Source organism: Capsicum annuum, chromosome 12 (genome assembly GCF_002878395.1).
Source record: "Capsicum annuum cultivar UCD-10X-F1 chromosome 12, UCD10Xv1.1, whole genome shotgun sequence".
Taxonomy (NCBI): domain Eukaryota; kingdom Viridiplantae; phylum Streptophyta; class Magnoliopsida; order Solanales; family Solanaceae; genus Capsicum; species Capsicum annuum.
In genome coordinates, this window is record NC_061122.1 from 44,181,962 (window position 1) to 44,200,394 (window position 18,433).

At 30.0% G+C, this 18,433-nt stretch overlaps 1 protein-coding gene across 1 annotated transcript; it reads right to left on the reverse strand.

Annotated features, from left to right (window-relative positions):
• Nucleotides 1-6,094: 6,094 nt before the first annotated feature.
• Nucleotides 6,095-16,751, reverse strand: LOC124889599. The gene is made up of 2 exons (XM_047401560.1): nt 16,727-16,751; nt 6,095-6,573 (listed from the first exon to the last, which is right to left on the reverse strand). The coding sequence occupies exons 1-2, from the start codon at nt 16,749-16,751 to the stop codon at nt 6,095-6,097; spliced, it is 504 nt and encodes a 167-aa protein (XP_047257516.1).
• Between the last annotated feature and the right edge of the window lie 1,682 nt (nt 16,752-18,433).

Consider the following 18,433-nt stretch of genomic DNA (forward strand, 5'->3'; position numbering starts at 1 on the left):
AGACTTCAAAACATTTTAGCATTATCGAGTTTAAATAGTTTGTTATATGCAGGTAGAGCCCGTATAACCTTGTAAAGGTATGAACTTTTCTCTTTGGGAAAGAGAGCTTGTTTGACAAAGTTGTTTAATCAAGTAATAGTGAAAATTCCATTCAGCCGAAAAAAAAAAAAAAAGAGTTACTTGTTCCGTTTAAGTTTGAGCGAGTATCTCTTTTTGATGAATTTTCTTTTTTCCTTGTTAATGACTAATTTTTATATCCTACACAAATAGTATTGTGCATCAAATTTAAGATCATTGGTTTCAAAAGTCACATAATCATATAAATGCTTTGACATGTTTTAGATTACATATTTCAAAAAGTTTCCTTTCTTTAAAAAAAATATTCATTCAGTTAAATGAATTCAAATGGAGAAAATACTACTTTTATTACATAAAATTTTTACCCTTCGCAAAATTTAGATAACACACAAAAAACTGGGAAAAAAAAACTTTTCTTTAATGATTTCTAAGATGAAAAGGCTCATATAAAATCAATAAATTTTTTCAAGACCTCCTAAAAAATAAAAGGAAATTTTCTTTTGTCAATAATATACTACTCCACTAAGCTTTGGAGTTGGTATAAGTTAATGGGTTATCCACTGAAGAAGAGAAGGAGGCAGGCAGGGCAACTCCATTGCCGACTGTCGGGCATAGGCTGACACGTGGCTATTAGCATTATTTGTGTACAATGATTAATGAACCAAATCTCTAAACAAATTCTATGAACCAAATAATGTTAATTGGGATCTCTAACGTTCGGTTTGAAGGCAAATTATATTGATATTATTTATGATGAGATTAATTATATTGAAATTATTTGTTGTTGAGTGTTTTGTTTGTCATATTTAAAATAGTATGTATGGTATAATTTTTAATAATAAGTTGTTTATTTATAAAAATATCTTTCACCTTATTTATATTTTTCTTATATTTTCCTTGCAAACTTTATTTATTTGTTCTTAAAAATAAAATTTTTATCTTATTTAGCTTAAATATTTTTGTATGTGTATTCTCATAATTGTATCGTACGTTTTTAAAAATAAAACATTCATCTTAAATATATTTTAGTAAAAGAGATTTTATTATTTTTGTCCCTAAATTTTAACACATATCATTCTTATATTGTAAAATATTAAAGTTATTTATTTTAATTAATATATAAAATTTAAATTTTTAAGTGACAAAAGATTATTTAATTAAAATTATATAATTAAGTAGTGGAGTTAATATTTTTACAAGAGAAATCAAATTATAAATAAACATAAGCGTTATGCAAACAAATTCAACATATAATATATTCATAAATAAAAATTATATTTATAATGTAATTTTTTAATAGAAAAATATATTATCCAAAGCATAATGAGCAGTGAAGGAAATGGTATTAAAAATTATGAAAATATATATAGATATGAAAAAACGATGTATAAAGTGAGTTTAAGGAGGGGATTTTTGTTATTTTACATATTTTATTCTTGTATAAGTTATTCCGGTATTGCTATATCACCCCAAGGTAGGAATAACTTATTCAAATACTAACTATTAATCCTGGGATAAGTTATCCCACACTTTTATAACCAAACAAGAAATTAAGAGGTACTAAAAACTTATCCCAAAATTATCTTTCCTTATCTCTTACACCAAACGACTCCTAAAGGTATAATCAGCTAAGAGTGGCATTTTGCAAGGATTTTAATAGATTATATAACTTAATCAATCTTATATATAATCATATCAATTATTCAGGAATGTTGAACTTAATGATTTTCACATATACATAATAACAGTAATTCAGTAAAAACACTTACCTGAATTCTTTATGGTTTTCCTATTGGCACAGTTAAGCAGAAGCACAAAACAGAATATTGTATTTCTCTCTCTTAACCTTACGTTTCAGAATAGTGTTTGATGGAGCCTATTCTTCTTTTGGCAGAGAAAGGACCCCTTTTATAATATAGGGAATAGTCAGTTATGTTTTCACGTTCCATCAATGTGATTTGTGGATATAATAATAATCCTCTAACAGTCAGTAATTATCTTATTAGGACTCAGTAAATCCTACTAACAGATTAGTCAGTAGTTTAATCCTACTAGGTAACTTCCCCATATAGACTTAGGATTTAACTTATTCAATTATTATTAAACCAATAAATAAATTAATTATGTGGGCCATAAAAATTTACATTCTCCCACTTGGCACACACAATGTTAATTTAATGGTTTAATAAATACGTCAATCAGGTGCACAATTAACGTTAAATCCAACATCATTTGTCATTGTTAAATAAATCAACTAAAATGAGTCAAGGCGGTTGTACATCACTTTATTGACATAGTTCCTTCCATGTACTACAATGTTAGTCTATTACCTAACATAACCTTTCAAATACATAATAGGTCTAACGATAATACTTAGAATCTTTATCTAAGTCAGAACCTATCATCATCATTCACAATATTATGAATACAAGAGAAAATAGGTAACAACAGAAACATATATTATTTGAGCTCAAAATGTCAATTACATAAACATAATAAGGTCTTTACATGAAACATTCATTGCTATCAATAAGAGTCATTCTTTCAACATGTTCAACAAATATTTTGGGCAGTAATCCTTTCGTCAAAGGACCAGCAATCATAAGCTTAGCGCTAATATGTTCAATTGACACTTTATGTTTCTGGACTTCTTCTTTAACCTAAAAGTATTTCAATTTCATATGCTTAGCATTTCAATTTCATATGCTTAGCACCTTTCGAATACTTATCATTTTTAGAGAAGAAAATTGCGGCAGTATTATCACAATAAATTTTCAACGGCCTGTCTATATTGTCGACTAGTCCAAGTCCTGGAATAAAATTCTGTAGCCAATTATCCTAGACTGTGGCCTCAAAGCATGCCACAAACTCAGCTTCCATAGTGGATGCAGCTATAACAGGCTGTTTCGCACTCTTCCATGATATTGCTCCTTCAGCTAATAGAAATAAATATCCAAATGTGGATTTTCTTGTATCCACACAACCATCATAATCTGAATCTGAATATCCAACCACATCTAGATGATTAGATTTTCTATAAGTGAGCATATGATCTTTCGTTCCTTGTAAGTATCGCAACACTTTCTTTGCAGCCTTCCAGTGATCCATTTCAGGATTACATTGATATCAGCCTAGCATTCTAACAGCAAAATTGATGTCTGGTCTTGTACATGTTTGGGCATACATAATACTCCCAACTATTGATGCATAAGGAATATCTTTCATTTGCTTTCATTCCAAATCATTCTTTGGACATTGATTGAGACTAAACTTATCTCCTTTCTGAATTGAAACGGGACTTGATGATCATTTTTTCATTCTAAAAATCTCTCTAATACTTTATTAATATAGGTTTTCTGAGACAATCCCAATAATTCTTATGATCTATCTCAAAATATTTCTATTTCAATCACATAAGATGTCTCACCTATATCTTTCATTTCAAAGTTATTAGAGAGATACTTCTTGGTATCATGCAACAAATCAAGATCATTAGTAGCAAGCAAGATGTCATCAACATACAAGACTAACAATAAACTTATTCCCACTGACCTTTAGATATATACACCGATCAACAGTATTTTTCTTAAATTCAAAGGTGATAATCGTTTCATTAAACTTAAGATACCATTGTTGGGAAGCTTGTTTAAGTCCGTATATTGACTTCTTAAGTTTACACACCATGTGTTCCTCTCCTTTAATAGAAAATCCCTTAGGTTGATTCATATAAACTTCTTCCTACAAATTTTCATTCAGAAAGGCTGTTTTCACATCCATTTGATGTAGCTCTAAGTCATAATGAGCTACCAAGGCCATTATAATTCTGAGTGAATCTTTTCTAGAGACAGGTGAAAATGTCTCTTTATAGTCAATGTCATCCTTTTGAATGAAACCTTTGGCAACAAATCTGGCGTTGTGACGTTCGATGTTGCCAGTTAAGTTGTGTTAGGTCTTAAAGACCTATTTATACCCAACTCTTTTGCAACCTTCGGGTAATTCAAAAAGGTCTCAAACTTTATTCTGTTTCATAGATTTTAACTCATCTTTCATAGCATTTAGCCATTTATCAGAATTGTTGCTTTCAATGGCTTGTGAAAATGAAACTGGATCATCATCAATTCCCAAGTCAGTTTGTGACTTATGTAGATATACCAAATAATCATCAGAAATAGCAGATCATCTGTCTTTGAGATCTTCTTGATGCTACATCTTATGGTTCATCTACTACAGGTTCATCAATTATAGCTTCATTATGATTAGTAGGAACATTAATTTGTTGTTCTTGTTGAGTACTTTTTTGTGCAGCAACTTCAGGAATAATAAATTTAAAAGAAGTACAGGGTAGAGGAATTCGCACCCTAACTTCTTTAATTTCCACATTATGTGGTTCTTCACTCCCACTAACTTTGTCATTCTCAATGAACCTAGCATTTCCAGTTTAAACTATTTTCGTACTATGATTAGGACAATAAAATCTATATCCTTTTGATTTTTATGAATAACCAATGAAGAAACCACTGATTGTTCTTGAATTCAATTTTTTTCTTGTGGATTGTATACTCTAATTTCTGTTGGACAATCCCAACCATGCAGGTGCCTCAAACTAGGTTTTCTACCAGTCCACAATTCAAAAGGTGTTTTTGAAACTGCTTTACTAGGAACCTATTTAGCAAGTTAATGACAGTCCTTAAATCATACATCCATAACGAAAGAGGTAAAGATGAATTAGTTAACATACTTCTATCCATATCCATTAATGTACAATTATGCCTTTCTACCACACCATTTTATTATGGTGTGCCAGGCATTATGTATTGAGTACATATGCCACACTTTTTGAGGAATTTAGCAAATGGACCTAGGTGTTGTCCACTTTCACCATATCATTCATAATATTCACCACCTCTATCAGACCTGATTATTTTCACCTTTCTATCTAACTGTTTTTTAACCTCAGTGATAAATACCTCTAAGGCATTAATCGCTTGAGATTTTTCATACAACAAATAGATATATTCATAAAGTGAAAAGTCATCAATAAAAGTGATAAAATATTTTTTTAATTAAAAGATGTAATATCAAAAGGACCACATATATCAGTGTGTATAATTTCAAGAAGCTGTGTGTTTCTTGTGGCTCCTTTCTTTGTGTGTTTTGTTTTTTTTCTTTAATACAATCTACACAAATATTAAGGTTAGTGAAATCTAAATCTGGAAGAATCTCATTCTTAACTAATCTTTCCAGTTTTTCTTTAGATATATGACCTAAAAATTTATGCACAAGTAAGCGGATTGTTCATTCACCAAACTTCGTTTGGCTCCAACATTATGATGCAGAGTTAAGAGTATTTTGGCAAACAAATTATCAAGATTCAGTTTGTATAAATTATCACAAAGTATACCAGTACCAATGAGATAATTATGTTTAAACAAACTAAAACATCCATTACCAAAATTAAAAGAATATCAAGTCTTATCCAACTTAGACAAAGAAACTAAATTTCTCGAAAGAGAAGGAACATAAAAAGTTTCAACTAAATCTAAGTGACATCCAGTATCAAGAATCAGATAATAAGTCCTGACAGCTTTAACTGGAGCCTTCACTCTATTCCCCATGTAAACAAATCTTTTATTCTTGCTTATGGTTTGGATTGTAAGAAATTCCTGCATAGTAGTAGAACCATGAACAGTACAACCAGAGTCAATCCACCAAGTATTATAAGGAACTTCAGTTAAATTTAATTCGAGACATGTAAAAGCACAAGACTTACCTTTCTTCTCAAACCATGCCTTACGTTTCAGGCAATCTTTCTGAAATGACACTTTTCATTCTTGTTTTCTTTCTTACGTACTTGAAATGAGGACTCATTAACATTAAGTCGTTTCTGTTGTCCCTTACCATGCTTCTTTTCATACTTTTCAACATCTTGATGATTTACAAAATTAATGGAGTGGGTTCCTTGATTCTTCAGCCTCGTTTTCTCTTGAACTAGAATACCATACAATTCACGCACATTTTATTTGTCTTTCATGGTGTTGTAGTTCATTTGGAAAGGACCATACTCAGACGGTAATGAGTTGATGATAAACTGCACAAGGAAATTTTGTTCCACTTCCATTCGCAAAAACTTAAGTCTTGCTGCTATGTTTGTCATTTCAATCACATGCTTATGCATAGTACGTGAACCATCAAATTTCATGGTGGTCAAAGTACCCATTAGTGTCCCAGCAAGAGACTTATCAGTAGTTTGGGAAGACTCTTCCACAAGTTTCAGAAGTTCTTTTGCATTTTCAGTTTTGGAAAGAGTAGTCTTAATGTTGCACACAATATGCATTCGCATGAACATTAGGCCTAATCTGTTAGACCGATCCCAGTGCTTATAATAGGACTTTTCTTCATCACTGCTAGCTTCAGTAATAGCAGTTAGCTTCTCAAAGTAAAGTGCAACATCAAGATCTAAAACTCTAATATGGAATTTGATCTGTTCGCACCAATCTAAAAAGTTAAGTCCGTTAAAAGTTATAACAAAGGCAGAGTCCGAATGAAGGGCAAGTACTGCAAGTAAAACATGCCCATTTATTAATACTTTGAGTTACAAGTTTAAAAACATTATCAGATTTAGAAATAATCTTGAATGTATATTGATGTTCTCCTTTGGGCAAAACATCAAAATACAACTTTAAATATAATGATGCTTAATAGTATATTTAACACATATCGATAATATTTAATGCATCAATTAATAATATTTATTATCTTTGGATGAATAAATAAAATTAACGATAAATCAAAATTATTTATTGGTCATACTAACAAACAATCAACCTTTGGGTGATCCACAAATGTCTTATAACCAAAATTTTAATTTACCCATAATTGGTACATCATTTATAAGCATCAAAGTTAATGGTTAATTAATTTATACTTAACCTTTATTTTGAAATTAATTTCATAAAGATTCAACCACTTTGGTGATTAACGAATCTTACATATATAATTCCAAGCCACATTAAAAAATAATAATAATAAATTTTATTATTAAATACTACAATATTCTAACAACAAAGAGTTATTTCTGTAATATTTAAAATAACAAAGACCAAACATAATAAATTAAACCCATATTAAAGAAATTATTCACTAAGTTTCTGTATACATTAAATAACGAGCAGTACGTATTTAAGTATTATCACTGTATGAAACACAATTATGCTTTCCAATGAATTCTAATCCTAAAGGATTTCACGTGGGCCATGAACATGCATCATTGTTCATATTACTAGCAATTATGTTTTTCAATGAATTCAAATACAAAAAAAAAAAAAAAAAAAAAAAAGGTTTTATGGGGGCCATGAACATCTCTAGTGCCTATTCTGGGTATAAATGTATTAATGCTTAAAATATGACAAAATTTATTTATTCTTTCCTACCGTCATGCATGTATCCAAATATAACATGAACAAATTACTGTGATTTAAGAATTTTGTCAACTTTCAATTTATATATACATCTAACTCAAAATCCTTGGATCATAAATATACATTCACTGTAATTTATAATAACACTTAAATTATGATAAATTTGAGTCCCAAATTTCATGATAGGCATTGAAAAAAATTAATAGAAAATCTTAATCTCAATGAAAAATCATTAGTTCCTAAACCTGGCTCAGATACCACATGTAAGGATTTTAACAGATTATATAACTTAATCAATCTTACATATAATCCTATCAATTATTCAGGAATGTTGAACTTAATAATTTTCACATATACATAATAACAGTAATTTAGTAAAAACACTTACCTTAATTTTTCATGGTTTTTCTGTTGGCACAGTTAAGCAGAAGCACAAAACAAAATATTGTATTTCTCTCTCTTAACCTTTCAAAATAGTGTTTGATGGAGCTTAATCTTCTTTTGGTAGCGAGAGGACCCTTTTATAATATAGGGAATAGTCAGTTAACAATCAGTAATTACCTTATTAGGACTCAGTAATTATCCTACTAACAGATTAGTCAGTAGTTTAATCCTACTAGGTAACTTCCTCATACAGACTTAGGATTTAACTTATTCAATTATTATTAAATCAATAAATAAATAAATTATGTGGGCCATAGAAATTTACACATTTCACCTGTGAGCATATATCATTTGCTGAGTTTTTAGCGTTCAATAAAGAAAGTATTTCCTCCCTTTTTTTATTAGTTGATATTTTTTAAAAAAAATATTTGTTTTAATTTAGCTGTTCTTTTATAAAATTAAGAGAATATTACTATGTTCTTCTGATACTATCTCTATCATTAATGACTAAATAAAGTGTATAAACTTAAATTTATATTTTCAAAGCGTAATTAATAAGACTAATTTGGTAAAATAAATTTCTAATGATTTTTCTTAATGGTTGATTCAAGCCCATAAGAGCCAACTAATATAAATCGGAGGGAATATGATTTTTCCTCTTCTCTTCGTGATACTTCCCCTATCCCATATTAATTATTTATCTTACTAAAAATATTTTTTTTTCATATTAGTTATCTACCTTACTAAATCAAGAAAATATTGATTAAATTTTTCTCATATTACCCTTGCAATTATTATTTTTAAAAAAGTATTCACATTTGTTTGTAAAGTTTCCAAGAAGTTTTTTAAAGGATGAATTAGTAAAATTATTGTTTTATTTTATAATTTCTTACCATGTTTAAAAAAGAAATGACCAACTAATACGAAATGGGGGAGTATAATAATTTCTATGTTCATTTGTACTTGTTTATTGTATTAAAAATATATTATTTATTCATTTTAACATATTAAGAGAAAGATAATTTTTTATATTTTATTTTTAACAATAACTCCTAGTAATTTCTCAAATTATTTTTCACGGCTTTTTGAAATGCTAATATTAAAATAAATATATATTTCATTTATTTTTTTCATAAAGAAAACCTAAAGTTGATTGTGAACGAGGAAAGAAATGGAGGGAGCAACATGTAACGGTCTCTAAGGTTGTTGAACTTTTCATAAACATGTTATGCTCTTTGATTGTGTAATTAGCACAAATAAATACCCCCTATATTCCATAATCCATTGTAATAGTCGCCTTAGGCCTTAGCTTTTTTTACACTTATAAGAAAACAATTAATATTATGATTTGGTTTATTAAATTATCCATGTTATTAGATGTTTTTTTTTTTCAAAATTGAGAAGTACTAAGAAAAACTAATCCTTTTTTAATTGCTCTTGCGGTAGATTGTTTTTCTGGGTTGAGTAATGTCATTATCCATTGTCTGACATCTTCCATATCTGCTTATCGTAGCTCTTTTGAATTAGAATAAATCATTTGATGATCTCTCGAATAATAGTTCCATAGTGAATCTATTTTTCTTTGTGCGTGGATATTTTGTTTCAATATCTTTTAATGATTTACTTTTTTCGTAAGATATATTCATTAATTTATTTAGTTTATTATTTTATCCTGTAGTAATTGCAGAGTTACAAATTTCTGTATAATAATTTATCCTAACTGTACTGTAATGTATATCTAATTCTAGATTTTCAATGTTATTTATTATCTTATGTTGTTCTTCTCGTAGTGAGTTTTTTGAATTATATAAACTTTCACATGTACTTTTTTCTAAATTTTCTTTGGTTTTTTCTATCCATATTAATTTTTCTTTTAGATTTTCCATAAATTGATTTCATTAAGTTAACCAACAAAATGTTCAAAGTAACAATGTTGATTTGTCTTCTTGATTATTTGATTGATAAATACAAGCTCAATATGAGGAGATTATCTGTATTATATGAAAGGATTATAAAAAAGAGGAGTACATTACAATTCGTGTTCAATTTTACCTTTTTCATTAAACTAAAGTGTGATCAATAAATATTGTAGTTTTTACAATACTTTATGATAGTGTATTATATATACTTTCATCATAAATTTTTGCTTATTTGACAAATTTTTAAAAGAATTGTTTGGTTCGAAATCGAGATGACGTCATGTGGAAATTTATAGTTTAGAAATCATAAAGACGATAATTCAGATGAAAAGAAAAATATACTAAAAAGCATATTATTAATATCGTTTGGTCAAACAATCTATATATTGAAAAACTAATATTGAAAAACAAAAAACTTATTGGAAGAAATCTCCTCCTAAATAAAGACTCTTTAATGACTACATGATAGATGTTATTGTGTTCTTAGTATGAAAGAGGGGTCTTCTATTTATAGAAGTACAAACATTTCCTCCATGAAAGAGGTTAGTCAAATATGAAAGAAAATTATATATACCTTTCAAGCAAAGTAAAAGTAACTATGGTAATACTTTAACTTTCCTTCAATAAGAAATTAAAACTCAATTTTAGAAAAATAAAATCAAAACAAAAACCCTAATAAGAATTGAGACAATTTTGCTATTTTTCAACATTTATGGGGATTTTATGTTTATAAAAAAAAAAAACACAAAAGGTTCAAATTGTATATTCAAATAAAATTTCAAATCCAACTTATAATTTCAAATTATAATTTTCATATCATGATTTTATGTAGCATAGGCAAATGGAACCTTAAAAGTCACTATCCATCTTAAAGGGGTGCATGATTTGATTTAAAGGATAAGAAAAATCGAAGTGCATGTCTTTTCCTTTTTTTTTGTTTTTGGTTAAGAAGTGCATGTCATCATATCATATCAGTTGAGATTGAACTGATTGTTAAAAAGTAAAGTGGTAAAAATTGGTATAAAAAGTGCTAGTTGGGTCATGTAAATATAATAAAGTTGTAAACCACGTATTGGCTACTCTTTGCTGCGTGTGCTTCTTACTTTTTCTCTTTTTGAACACTATGCATGTTTTTTGGGCCAATTCAAGATTCTTACTTCTGAGTACATGACCAAATCTTCAGTTAGGCACTTAACTTCCCTAGTAAGTGATAAACTAGTTCAATACTTCAAGTTGTTTCAGATTTTACTTAGATCTGCCCCATATGATATAGTAGTATAGAGATGGACGTTTGCCTACTTTGAATTTGAGATGAAATTTTCTATTTGAATTTTTCAATTCTAGTTTCACGAAATTAAATTCAAATCCAATTTAAATGTGTTTATTATTTTATAATCACTTGATGGGTTTAGATTTTAATTGAAATGAATGATTAATATCTCTAATAAAATATTTGTATTCTTAAGATATTTATTCAATAATTTCTACAATGCTCGTCACTATTCCATTTATTTTCGCTAGCTAACTATCGGCTTTGTAATTGACCATCACTCACTACCGACAATCATTATTATCATCAATCATAATCACATCACCATCAATCACCACAATTAATTGACATAATTAGTACTAACTAACATTTATAATCATCGTCATCAACCATCATTTCAATCATTAATCAGTAAAAAACAATCATAGCCAACCATTTGCTATCACTATATATCGTCAATCTCCTTCTTCATTACGATTGTCATTAGCTATTACTATCATTCATCATTACTGTTAGTGGCCTCCAAGACAATTGTTAATCGCTACTGTCATTCACTATTGTCTATTAATCCATCACCACTAGCTAGTAATCAGAATCATCACAATTGTTAATCGCTACTGTCATTCACTATTGTCTATTAATCCATCACCACTAGCTAGTAATCAGAATCATCACCGCCATTCAACATAATTTCCTATTAGCACCCATAATTACCATCATTAAAAAGATATTCTATTGATATAGCATTAGATTAATTTACTATTGTATTTAAAAATATTTTATTAATAATTAAATTAAGACAAGCTTCATATACAGATGTTGAGAAAACAATAATACTAATTATTTTGTATTCGGGTGATCTTCACATCAATATGTGTATTCAAACTCAAACATTTAAACTACATCCTAATATTTAGATTCAGGCATCTTAATTTTGATAAAAATAAATCAAATATTAATAAACTACATCTTGCATTTATTCTTCTTCTTAATGAACATGAAAATAGCTAACATGGCGATTAAAATGGGATTGATAGAGCATTTGCTTATCTGAAAAAGGTTGAAATTGACTATGTAATTTCTGAGTCCTTCATTGTTACTAAGTAGGCGTTTGAACATGCAATTTAAAGCTGATTTCATCGCTCGAATGAAATTTTAAATTCTCTTAAAAGTTTGATTTGGATTTCATATTATGGTTTAAAAATTTTCAAATATAAATACTGATCCAAAAGTTTATATTTTGTAAAAAGAAACCTCCACCATTTATATCTACCAATCATTTATTTCATAAGTAAGTATAATTTATAGTTGATATTTTTCTTTAAACCATTTATATCTCATACAACCATTACTCTCACCAACATAAAATTTATTATTATTTCAAATCAATTCCTACTTCACCATTTATTATTCACCAAATTTGTTATTTTTATCCAAATTTAAACTAACAGTGTTGGTTCTTCTTCTCGATCATTTGATCGAGAAAATTATCCATACATGTGGAAAGATTATATGAAAGAGCGGTACACTACAATTTATGTTCAATTTTTCTTTGTTACTGAACTAAAGTTTGATAAATAAATATCTATTTCTTTTAGAATGGATTTGTGATAGTGAATTATATTTGTTATAAACTTTTTCTTATTAGGTGAGATTGTATAAAAATTGGGACAATTTTGATGATTTTCACAACTTACAAATTTTTTAGGTTCATGAGAAGACATACCACATAAATTATCCAAGTAAAACTTTAACTTCATTTCATAATTTCATCTCACATAACCAAGCTGGCCCTAAATTGATACACATTTGCTCCTATGATCTGTGAAGCTACTGAAAAATTAAAAGACATAATATGAAAATGTTTGAATTTGCCCCATTAATTTACTAAATATTTATTACTTTCCCTATAATATTTTGACTGCTACTATCTTTTTTTTTTTCATTAAGGATCCTCATCCCATTTTGAAACTCAATTTATGCATATTAAACCACAAAATAATACTTGACAATTAATTTGAACCGTGAAAAAAGATATTCCTTATTTTGTGGGTAGGTTCAAAATTTTCCATTTAAGTATATATGAACATAACAGTTTTGGTCTTTTAAGTTTGTAAAAAGTTAACAAAAATATCATCTTATGTTAGGGTAGGTTCAGATTTTAGAATAGTTTTTTAAATATGCTTGTTAGATTTGAAGGGAATTAGAAAATGTTTAATCATACAAAGTCTCATCAAATTCTAAAATATGCAACGGAAAAGACTACTCTAGACACTAAAAAGATATAACACAACTAAAATTGTCAAAAATCAACTCAAAAGAATCGACCTCAAAAAATGTATTTTTAAAAAAAATATCGACCTCCAAAGTTGAATCTTTTTAGCACCAAAAATTGAAAAAAATGCAAATCAACTTTCTAAAGTCAGTTTTTTAAAATAAAAATAAAAAATTACAAAAACTGACTTTAGGAGGATGGTTTTTAATTACTTTTAAAATCTTTTTCTCCTAAAACCGATCTTTTGAGGTCGTCTTAGAAAAAAATTGCAAAAGTCAATCTCCCAAGTAGGTCAATTTTTTCATTAAAATATAAATTTAACCTATAAACATAAATATTGTAGTGGTAGAAAATAGGTAAAAATTTACACCCACCCAGTGTATAAATCAAACTAATGTTTTTACTGTGGTTATGTAATTAAATTAAGCAAAATATATGTTGATTAATCATGATTAAGTAATATGAACTTTAAATTCAAACACATGACATACATGTATTGGCTTAGTGTATGGCTTAGTGTATGCATCTGAAAGTACGAGAGGGTCAGGTTTGAATCCCAAATAATGCGTTTTATTTTATAATTTTAAAAAATGATCTCCCTAGGTTGCTATTTTTCCGGATGAAAGAATCTTTTTTGGATATCAGTTTTACCGACCTCCAATTTTTGGTCCATTTTTGCAAAAAAATCTATCTCCTACGTATGATCGGTTTACAATAATTTTTAGAGAAAATTAACTATATAAACTTATTAGATTAGTTATTACAAGTTATAGCAAAATTTTTAAGTTTTCAAGTTATAACAACTTTCATTTAAAAAAAAGTAGTTAAAAATGGTTTTTTGTTTTTTCAAAAATACAAAAAAATAATTACTGAAAAAGAAAATAAAGATTTAATACAACTAATATACAATATTCCTTCCTTAAATACAGTTAACCTTAATTACTGATATTAATCCACCCCCAAATCTCTCTAACCGTTTTTATTTTTCTCTTATTTTAATGCTTGCATTAAAAGTTTCCATCTTCATACACTATCATGCTCTTTGTACACGATTAAATTCTAACAGTAAACAAAGCAACGTAATTGCGACCTATTCTAACAAATTGCTGAGGATTATTATTTGAAAGAAAAGCAAAAAAATTTATTTCTTTTGATAACAAATATAAATTCTGATATTTTGCATTCAATCATGATACGTCATGGAGGGGATGGGATTCGCCAGGTATGTTAAAATTTTTTATGAAAAATGGATACTTTGCATTCAAAACGAATTTAAAGATTTTTTTATTGTGTGTGTGTTTCTTCAATTCTCTATTGCTACATTATTGAATTTTATATAATATGATGATGATTTGATTTTGTGTATGTTTATCAATTGCATGAAAAGTAAAATTATTGTTTAAACAGGAATACCGAGGGACTTTGGTAGATGAGATTATGTATGATGCAACTACAAACTACAAAGGATTTGTAGAAGCAATTGCAACAGGGCTGATGATAGGCACAATGATACGAGTCAAACTGCACTCATAGTTTTTGATGACGTCCTTGGAGGCCAACACATAAAGACTCAAGTCTTGGTCGCCTCGAGGACACAAGAGCATGCATGTAGAGACCGTGATGGGCACTTGATGAAGCAATGCCAAGTGTGGAAGGTTTCTTGGAGCACTAAGGACTTGAGGACTCAATGTGAGAAATCCTCAACACACCATGGCCACACCTCATTAAGGGTGCTTTGGCAATTTTATCTTGCCTTCCAACACACCAAGGCCACCCTTTTTTCATCAAGGGTGTCTTGGTCATTTTTCCATGTAATAAGTTAGGCTATATATAGTTCCTTATTAAGTCTTTTCTCTCTAGTTGTTCATTGATGAAGACATGAAATTCTCTCTAGGTTAGAGAGTGAACCACCCCTAGTTGTAGGTCTTGGAAAAGCCACACCCACAGTAACTAGGGCTTTCAATTGTGAAGACACTTATGTTGCATTTTGGCTTGAGACGTTGGTGATTAGAGGAGGTAAATTTCATCTTGTGTTGACGTAAGAGATAGGTGAATCATTATGCGTGGTGTTAAGGGTCTAAGAGTGGAATAGACTCTTGGGTTCTTAAGATTACATTTTTGTGTAGTCTATCATCTACCCCTTTATTTCTTGTAGCTGTGTGTTTGTTGTTCTTAATAATATTGTTACTGTTCTTCATTCTCGTGTTGTTAATCTAGTTTTTTGTCCACTGAAAATAGGTGTTAATCACCTCATTACATTGTGTTCTTATTGTAGATCTTGAATCCGAAAGGGGTCGTTCAAAGGATCCTTGGTTCTCTTGAACTTGTGGACTGTTTTGAGTGTATATTTTATGTGTTCTTCGTCAATCTTGTATCATTTGGTATCAAATCATGGCTTGATCTTGTTCCCACAAGATCAATCTTGGGCTCGTAAACTTGAAAATAGATTAAAAAAAAATTGCTGAAAAAAAATAAATGAAAATTTTAGAAAAAGGGTAAAATCTGTCCATTTTTTGTTCTTGGCCGAAAGTTGTTGTTCTTGTGAAGTTGTCTTGGCCGAGATTTTTACTAGATCTAGTAGATTTTTATTTGTCTAGTATGTTTCTTGTGTTGGTTTCTTTCTCACTAACACAAAGGATGTCTAGATCTAAAATTGAGCTTATAATATTAACCTTGTTGTTGTGAACTTGAAGTGGCCGTGTGTTGTGATTTGAAGTTGGCCGTGTGTTATGCCTTGTTATTAAAGATTGGAGGACATTGTTGGTGTGTTGTTTATGTATTATTGAAAGGTTGTTGTTGTGTTCTTATTGTTCTTCATCTCTTCTCACACTTAAACCAGCAAAAAGTGCAAATAGATTCAAAACAAGTGAAGATAAAAGTTGTAAAGTGTGCTTGTAAGAAGACTTGAGCCATCACTTCCTAGACTTGACATCAACTTTTTCAACTACTATCCTTAAATCAAGGAGCCTTGTTTGGTGGAACTAGTACAAGTTAAGATCATCTTTTTGAGATTAAACTTACAAAGGACTCAAGACTTATACTTTGCCTCTAAATACAATTGTCTTCCATTCTAAATTATGTGAAAATTGAAATTTCAAATTTGTGATTACAGTTGTGTGGGCTTGAGACCAATTACATGTTGCCACGTCACCCTAATTACTGTTCACCATCAATATTAAGCTCAAATTTGGAGTTTTTTCCAGTTTTTAATTATTGATTCTTGGTTTCATTAGTAGATCCTAGAACTAATTAACAAACTAGTAAACTCCTACTAGATTGTCAATTAGTTCTTTTCATACCTTGTTTATGTCTATGTTTCTTTTGTGTTTTTGTCATTTTTAAAATCGTAGTACTTGTTGGTTCAAGTTCGAACGTTACTTACTTGAGTCGTCCAACAAAGAATCCATTCCGACAAAGGAGTAGACTCACCCCTCGACTCATCACGAACTACAAACCGACTTGCAACACTTGTGAATCCAAGTGCAAAACGATCAAATGTGTGAGAGTATGGTGAGGTTTTTTTGAAATAACTTGTGTTTTGCTTTGTAGGCGTGTTCTTTTTTAGGTGCAATTATAATGGAACCTGCAGCTGCAAGTGCTATTTTGGCTAAACTTGAAGCCATTACCCGTCAATGGGAAGTGATAAATGAAAGGTTGGATCATATGGGAGTTCCAAGGGAGCAAGTGGGCTGCCCGGACACACGTCAAGATGAAGACCGTAGATCATGTAAGCTTCGAGATAAAAATGCTATCCCCTACACTCCTATAGATGTAGTTGCGGCTTTACCTAGTGTAGGAGTGCATGAGTCTTTATTTTGTAATACTCTTCATATTATTAGGTCGCATAAGGACCAAACTTTTGTTGTAGGTACGCAAGCACTAGTTGATCCTTTAGATAACGAAATTGATTCTCCTTGTGAGAATGATTTGTGTCCATCTAGTGCTAGCACTTACAACTTGACTAAGGTTTCATTACCAAGTGACGAGAGTATTCACACACTAGTTGACCCTTGTGAAAAATAAGGTGTGTCTTGGTATGTGAATTGCCAATAACTAGTGACAACAACAACAATAACCCAGTATATTCCCACATAGTGGGGTCAGAGGAGGGTAGAATGTACGCAGTCCATACCACTACCTCTGAAGAAGTATAAAGGCTATTTTCGATAGACCCTCGACTCAAGACAAAGGATCATAGATAAACGTTACAAGCATACAACATGATAAAAATAATGACACAACACGCACAAAAATAAAGTACAATAACCAACAAAGGACACGTCCCTTCTCTCAACCCTAGCATTACCAACCAAGCTACACCAAAGTCTCCTAACTACAACCTATGACTTGACCATACACCTTATCCCTCCACCCTAATACTCTTCCACCAAACTTTCCTATAGAGGGTCATGTCCCATTGAGCTATAACTGCTTCATATCACTTCTAATCACTCCTCTCCAGTATTTCTTTGGTCTACCCTTACCTTACTTGAAACCATCCAAGGACAACCTCTCACACCTATGAATTAGAGCAACCGTGCCCCTTCTCATCATATGTTCAAACCATCTCAACCTCACTTTTCGTAAATTATCCTCCACCGAAGCCACTTCCACCTTCTCCTTAATAATCTCATTCCTAACTCTATCAGCCCTCATGAATCCACACATCTAACGCAATATCCTCATTTCTTCCACCTTCAATTTCTGGATGTGAGAATTCTTAATAGGCCAACACTTCTTTCCATACAACATAGCCGGTCGGACTGCAACTCTGTAGAATTTGTCTTTAAGCTTGGGAGGCATCTTTTTATCCCATAAAATTCCCAAAGCAAGCTTCCATTTCAACAAAACTTCCCCAATACAATGAGAGACATCATCATCAATCTCTCCATTCCCCTGAATCATAAACCCAAGGTACTTAAATCTATCCCTCTTACAAATCACCAGAGACTTCAATTTCACTACTATCTCGTCCTCATGCCTTGAGTCACTAAACTTGTACTCTAAGTACTCTGTCTTGGTCCTACTCAACCTAAATCCTTTAGCTTTCAGGGTTTGTCTCCAAACATCCAACTTATCATTAACACTA

Coding starts and splice junctions, on each gene's coding strand:
- LOC124889599 (XM_047401560.1), bottom strand. CDS start 16,751: ATGGATTCTTTGTTGGACGACTCAA. Junction 6,574..16,726: donor TTCTTTGTTGGACGACTCAA/GTAAGTAACGTT, acceptor TTAACTTTTTAG/ATTGGTGCGAACAGATCAAA.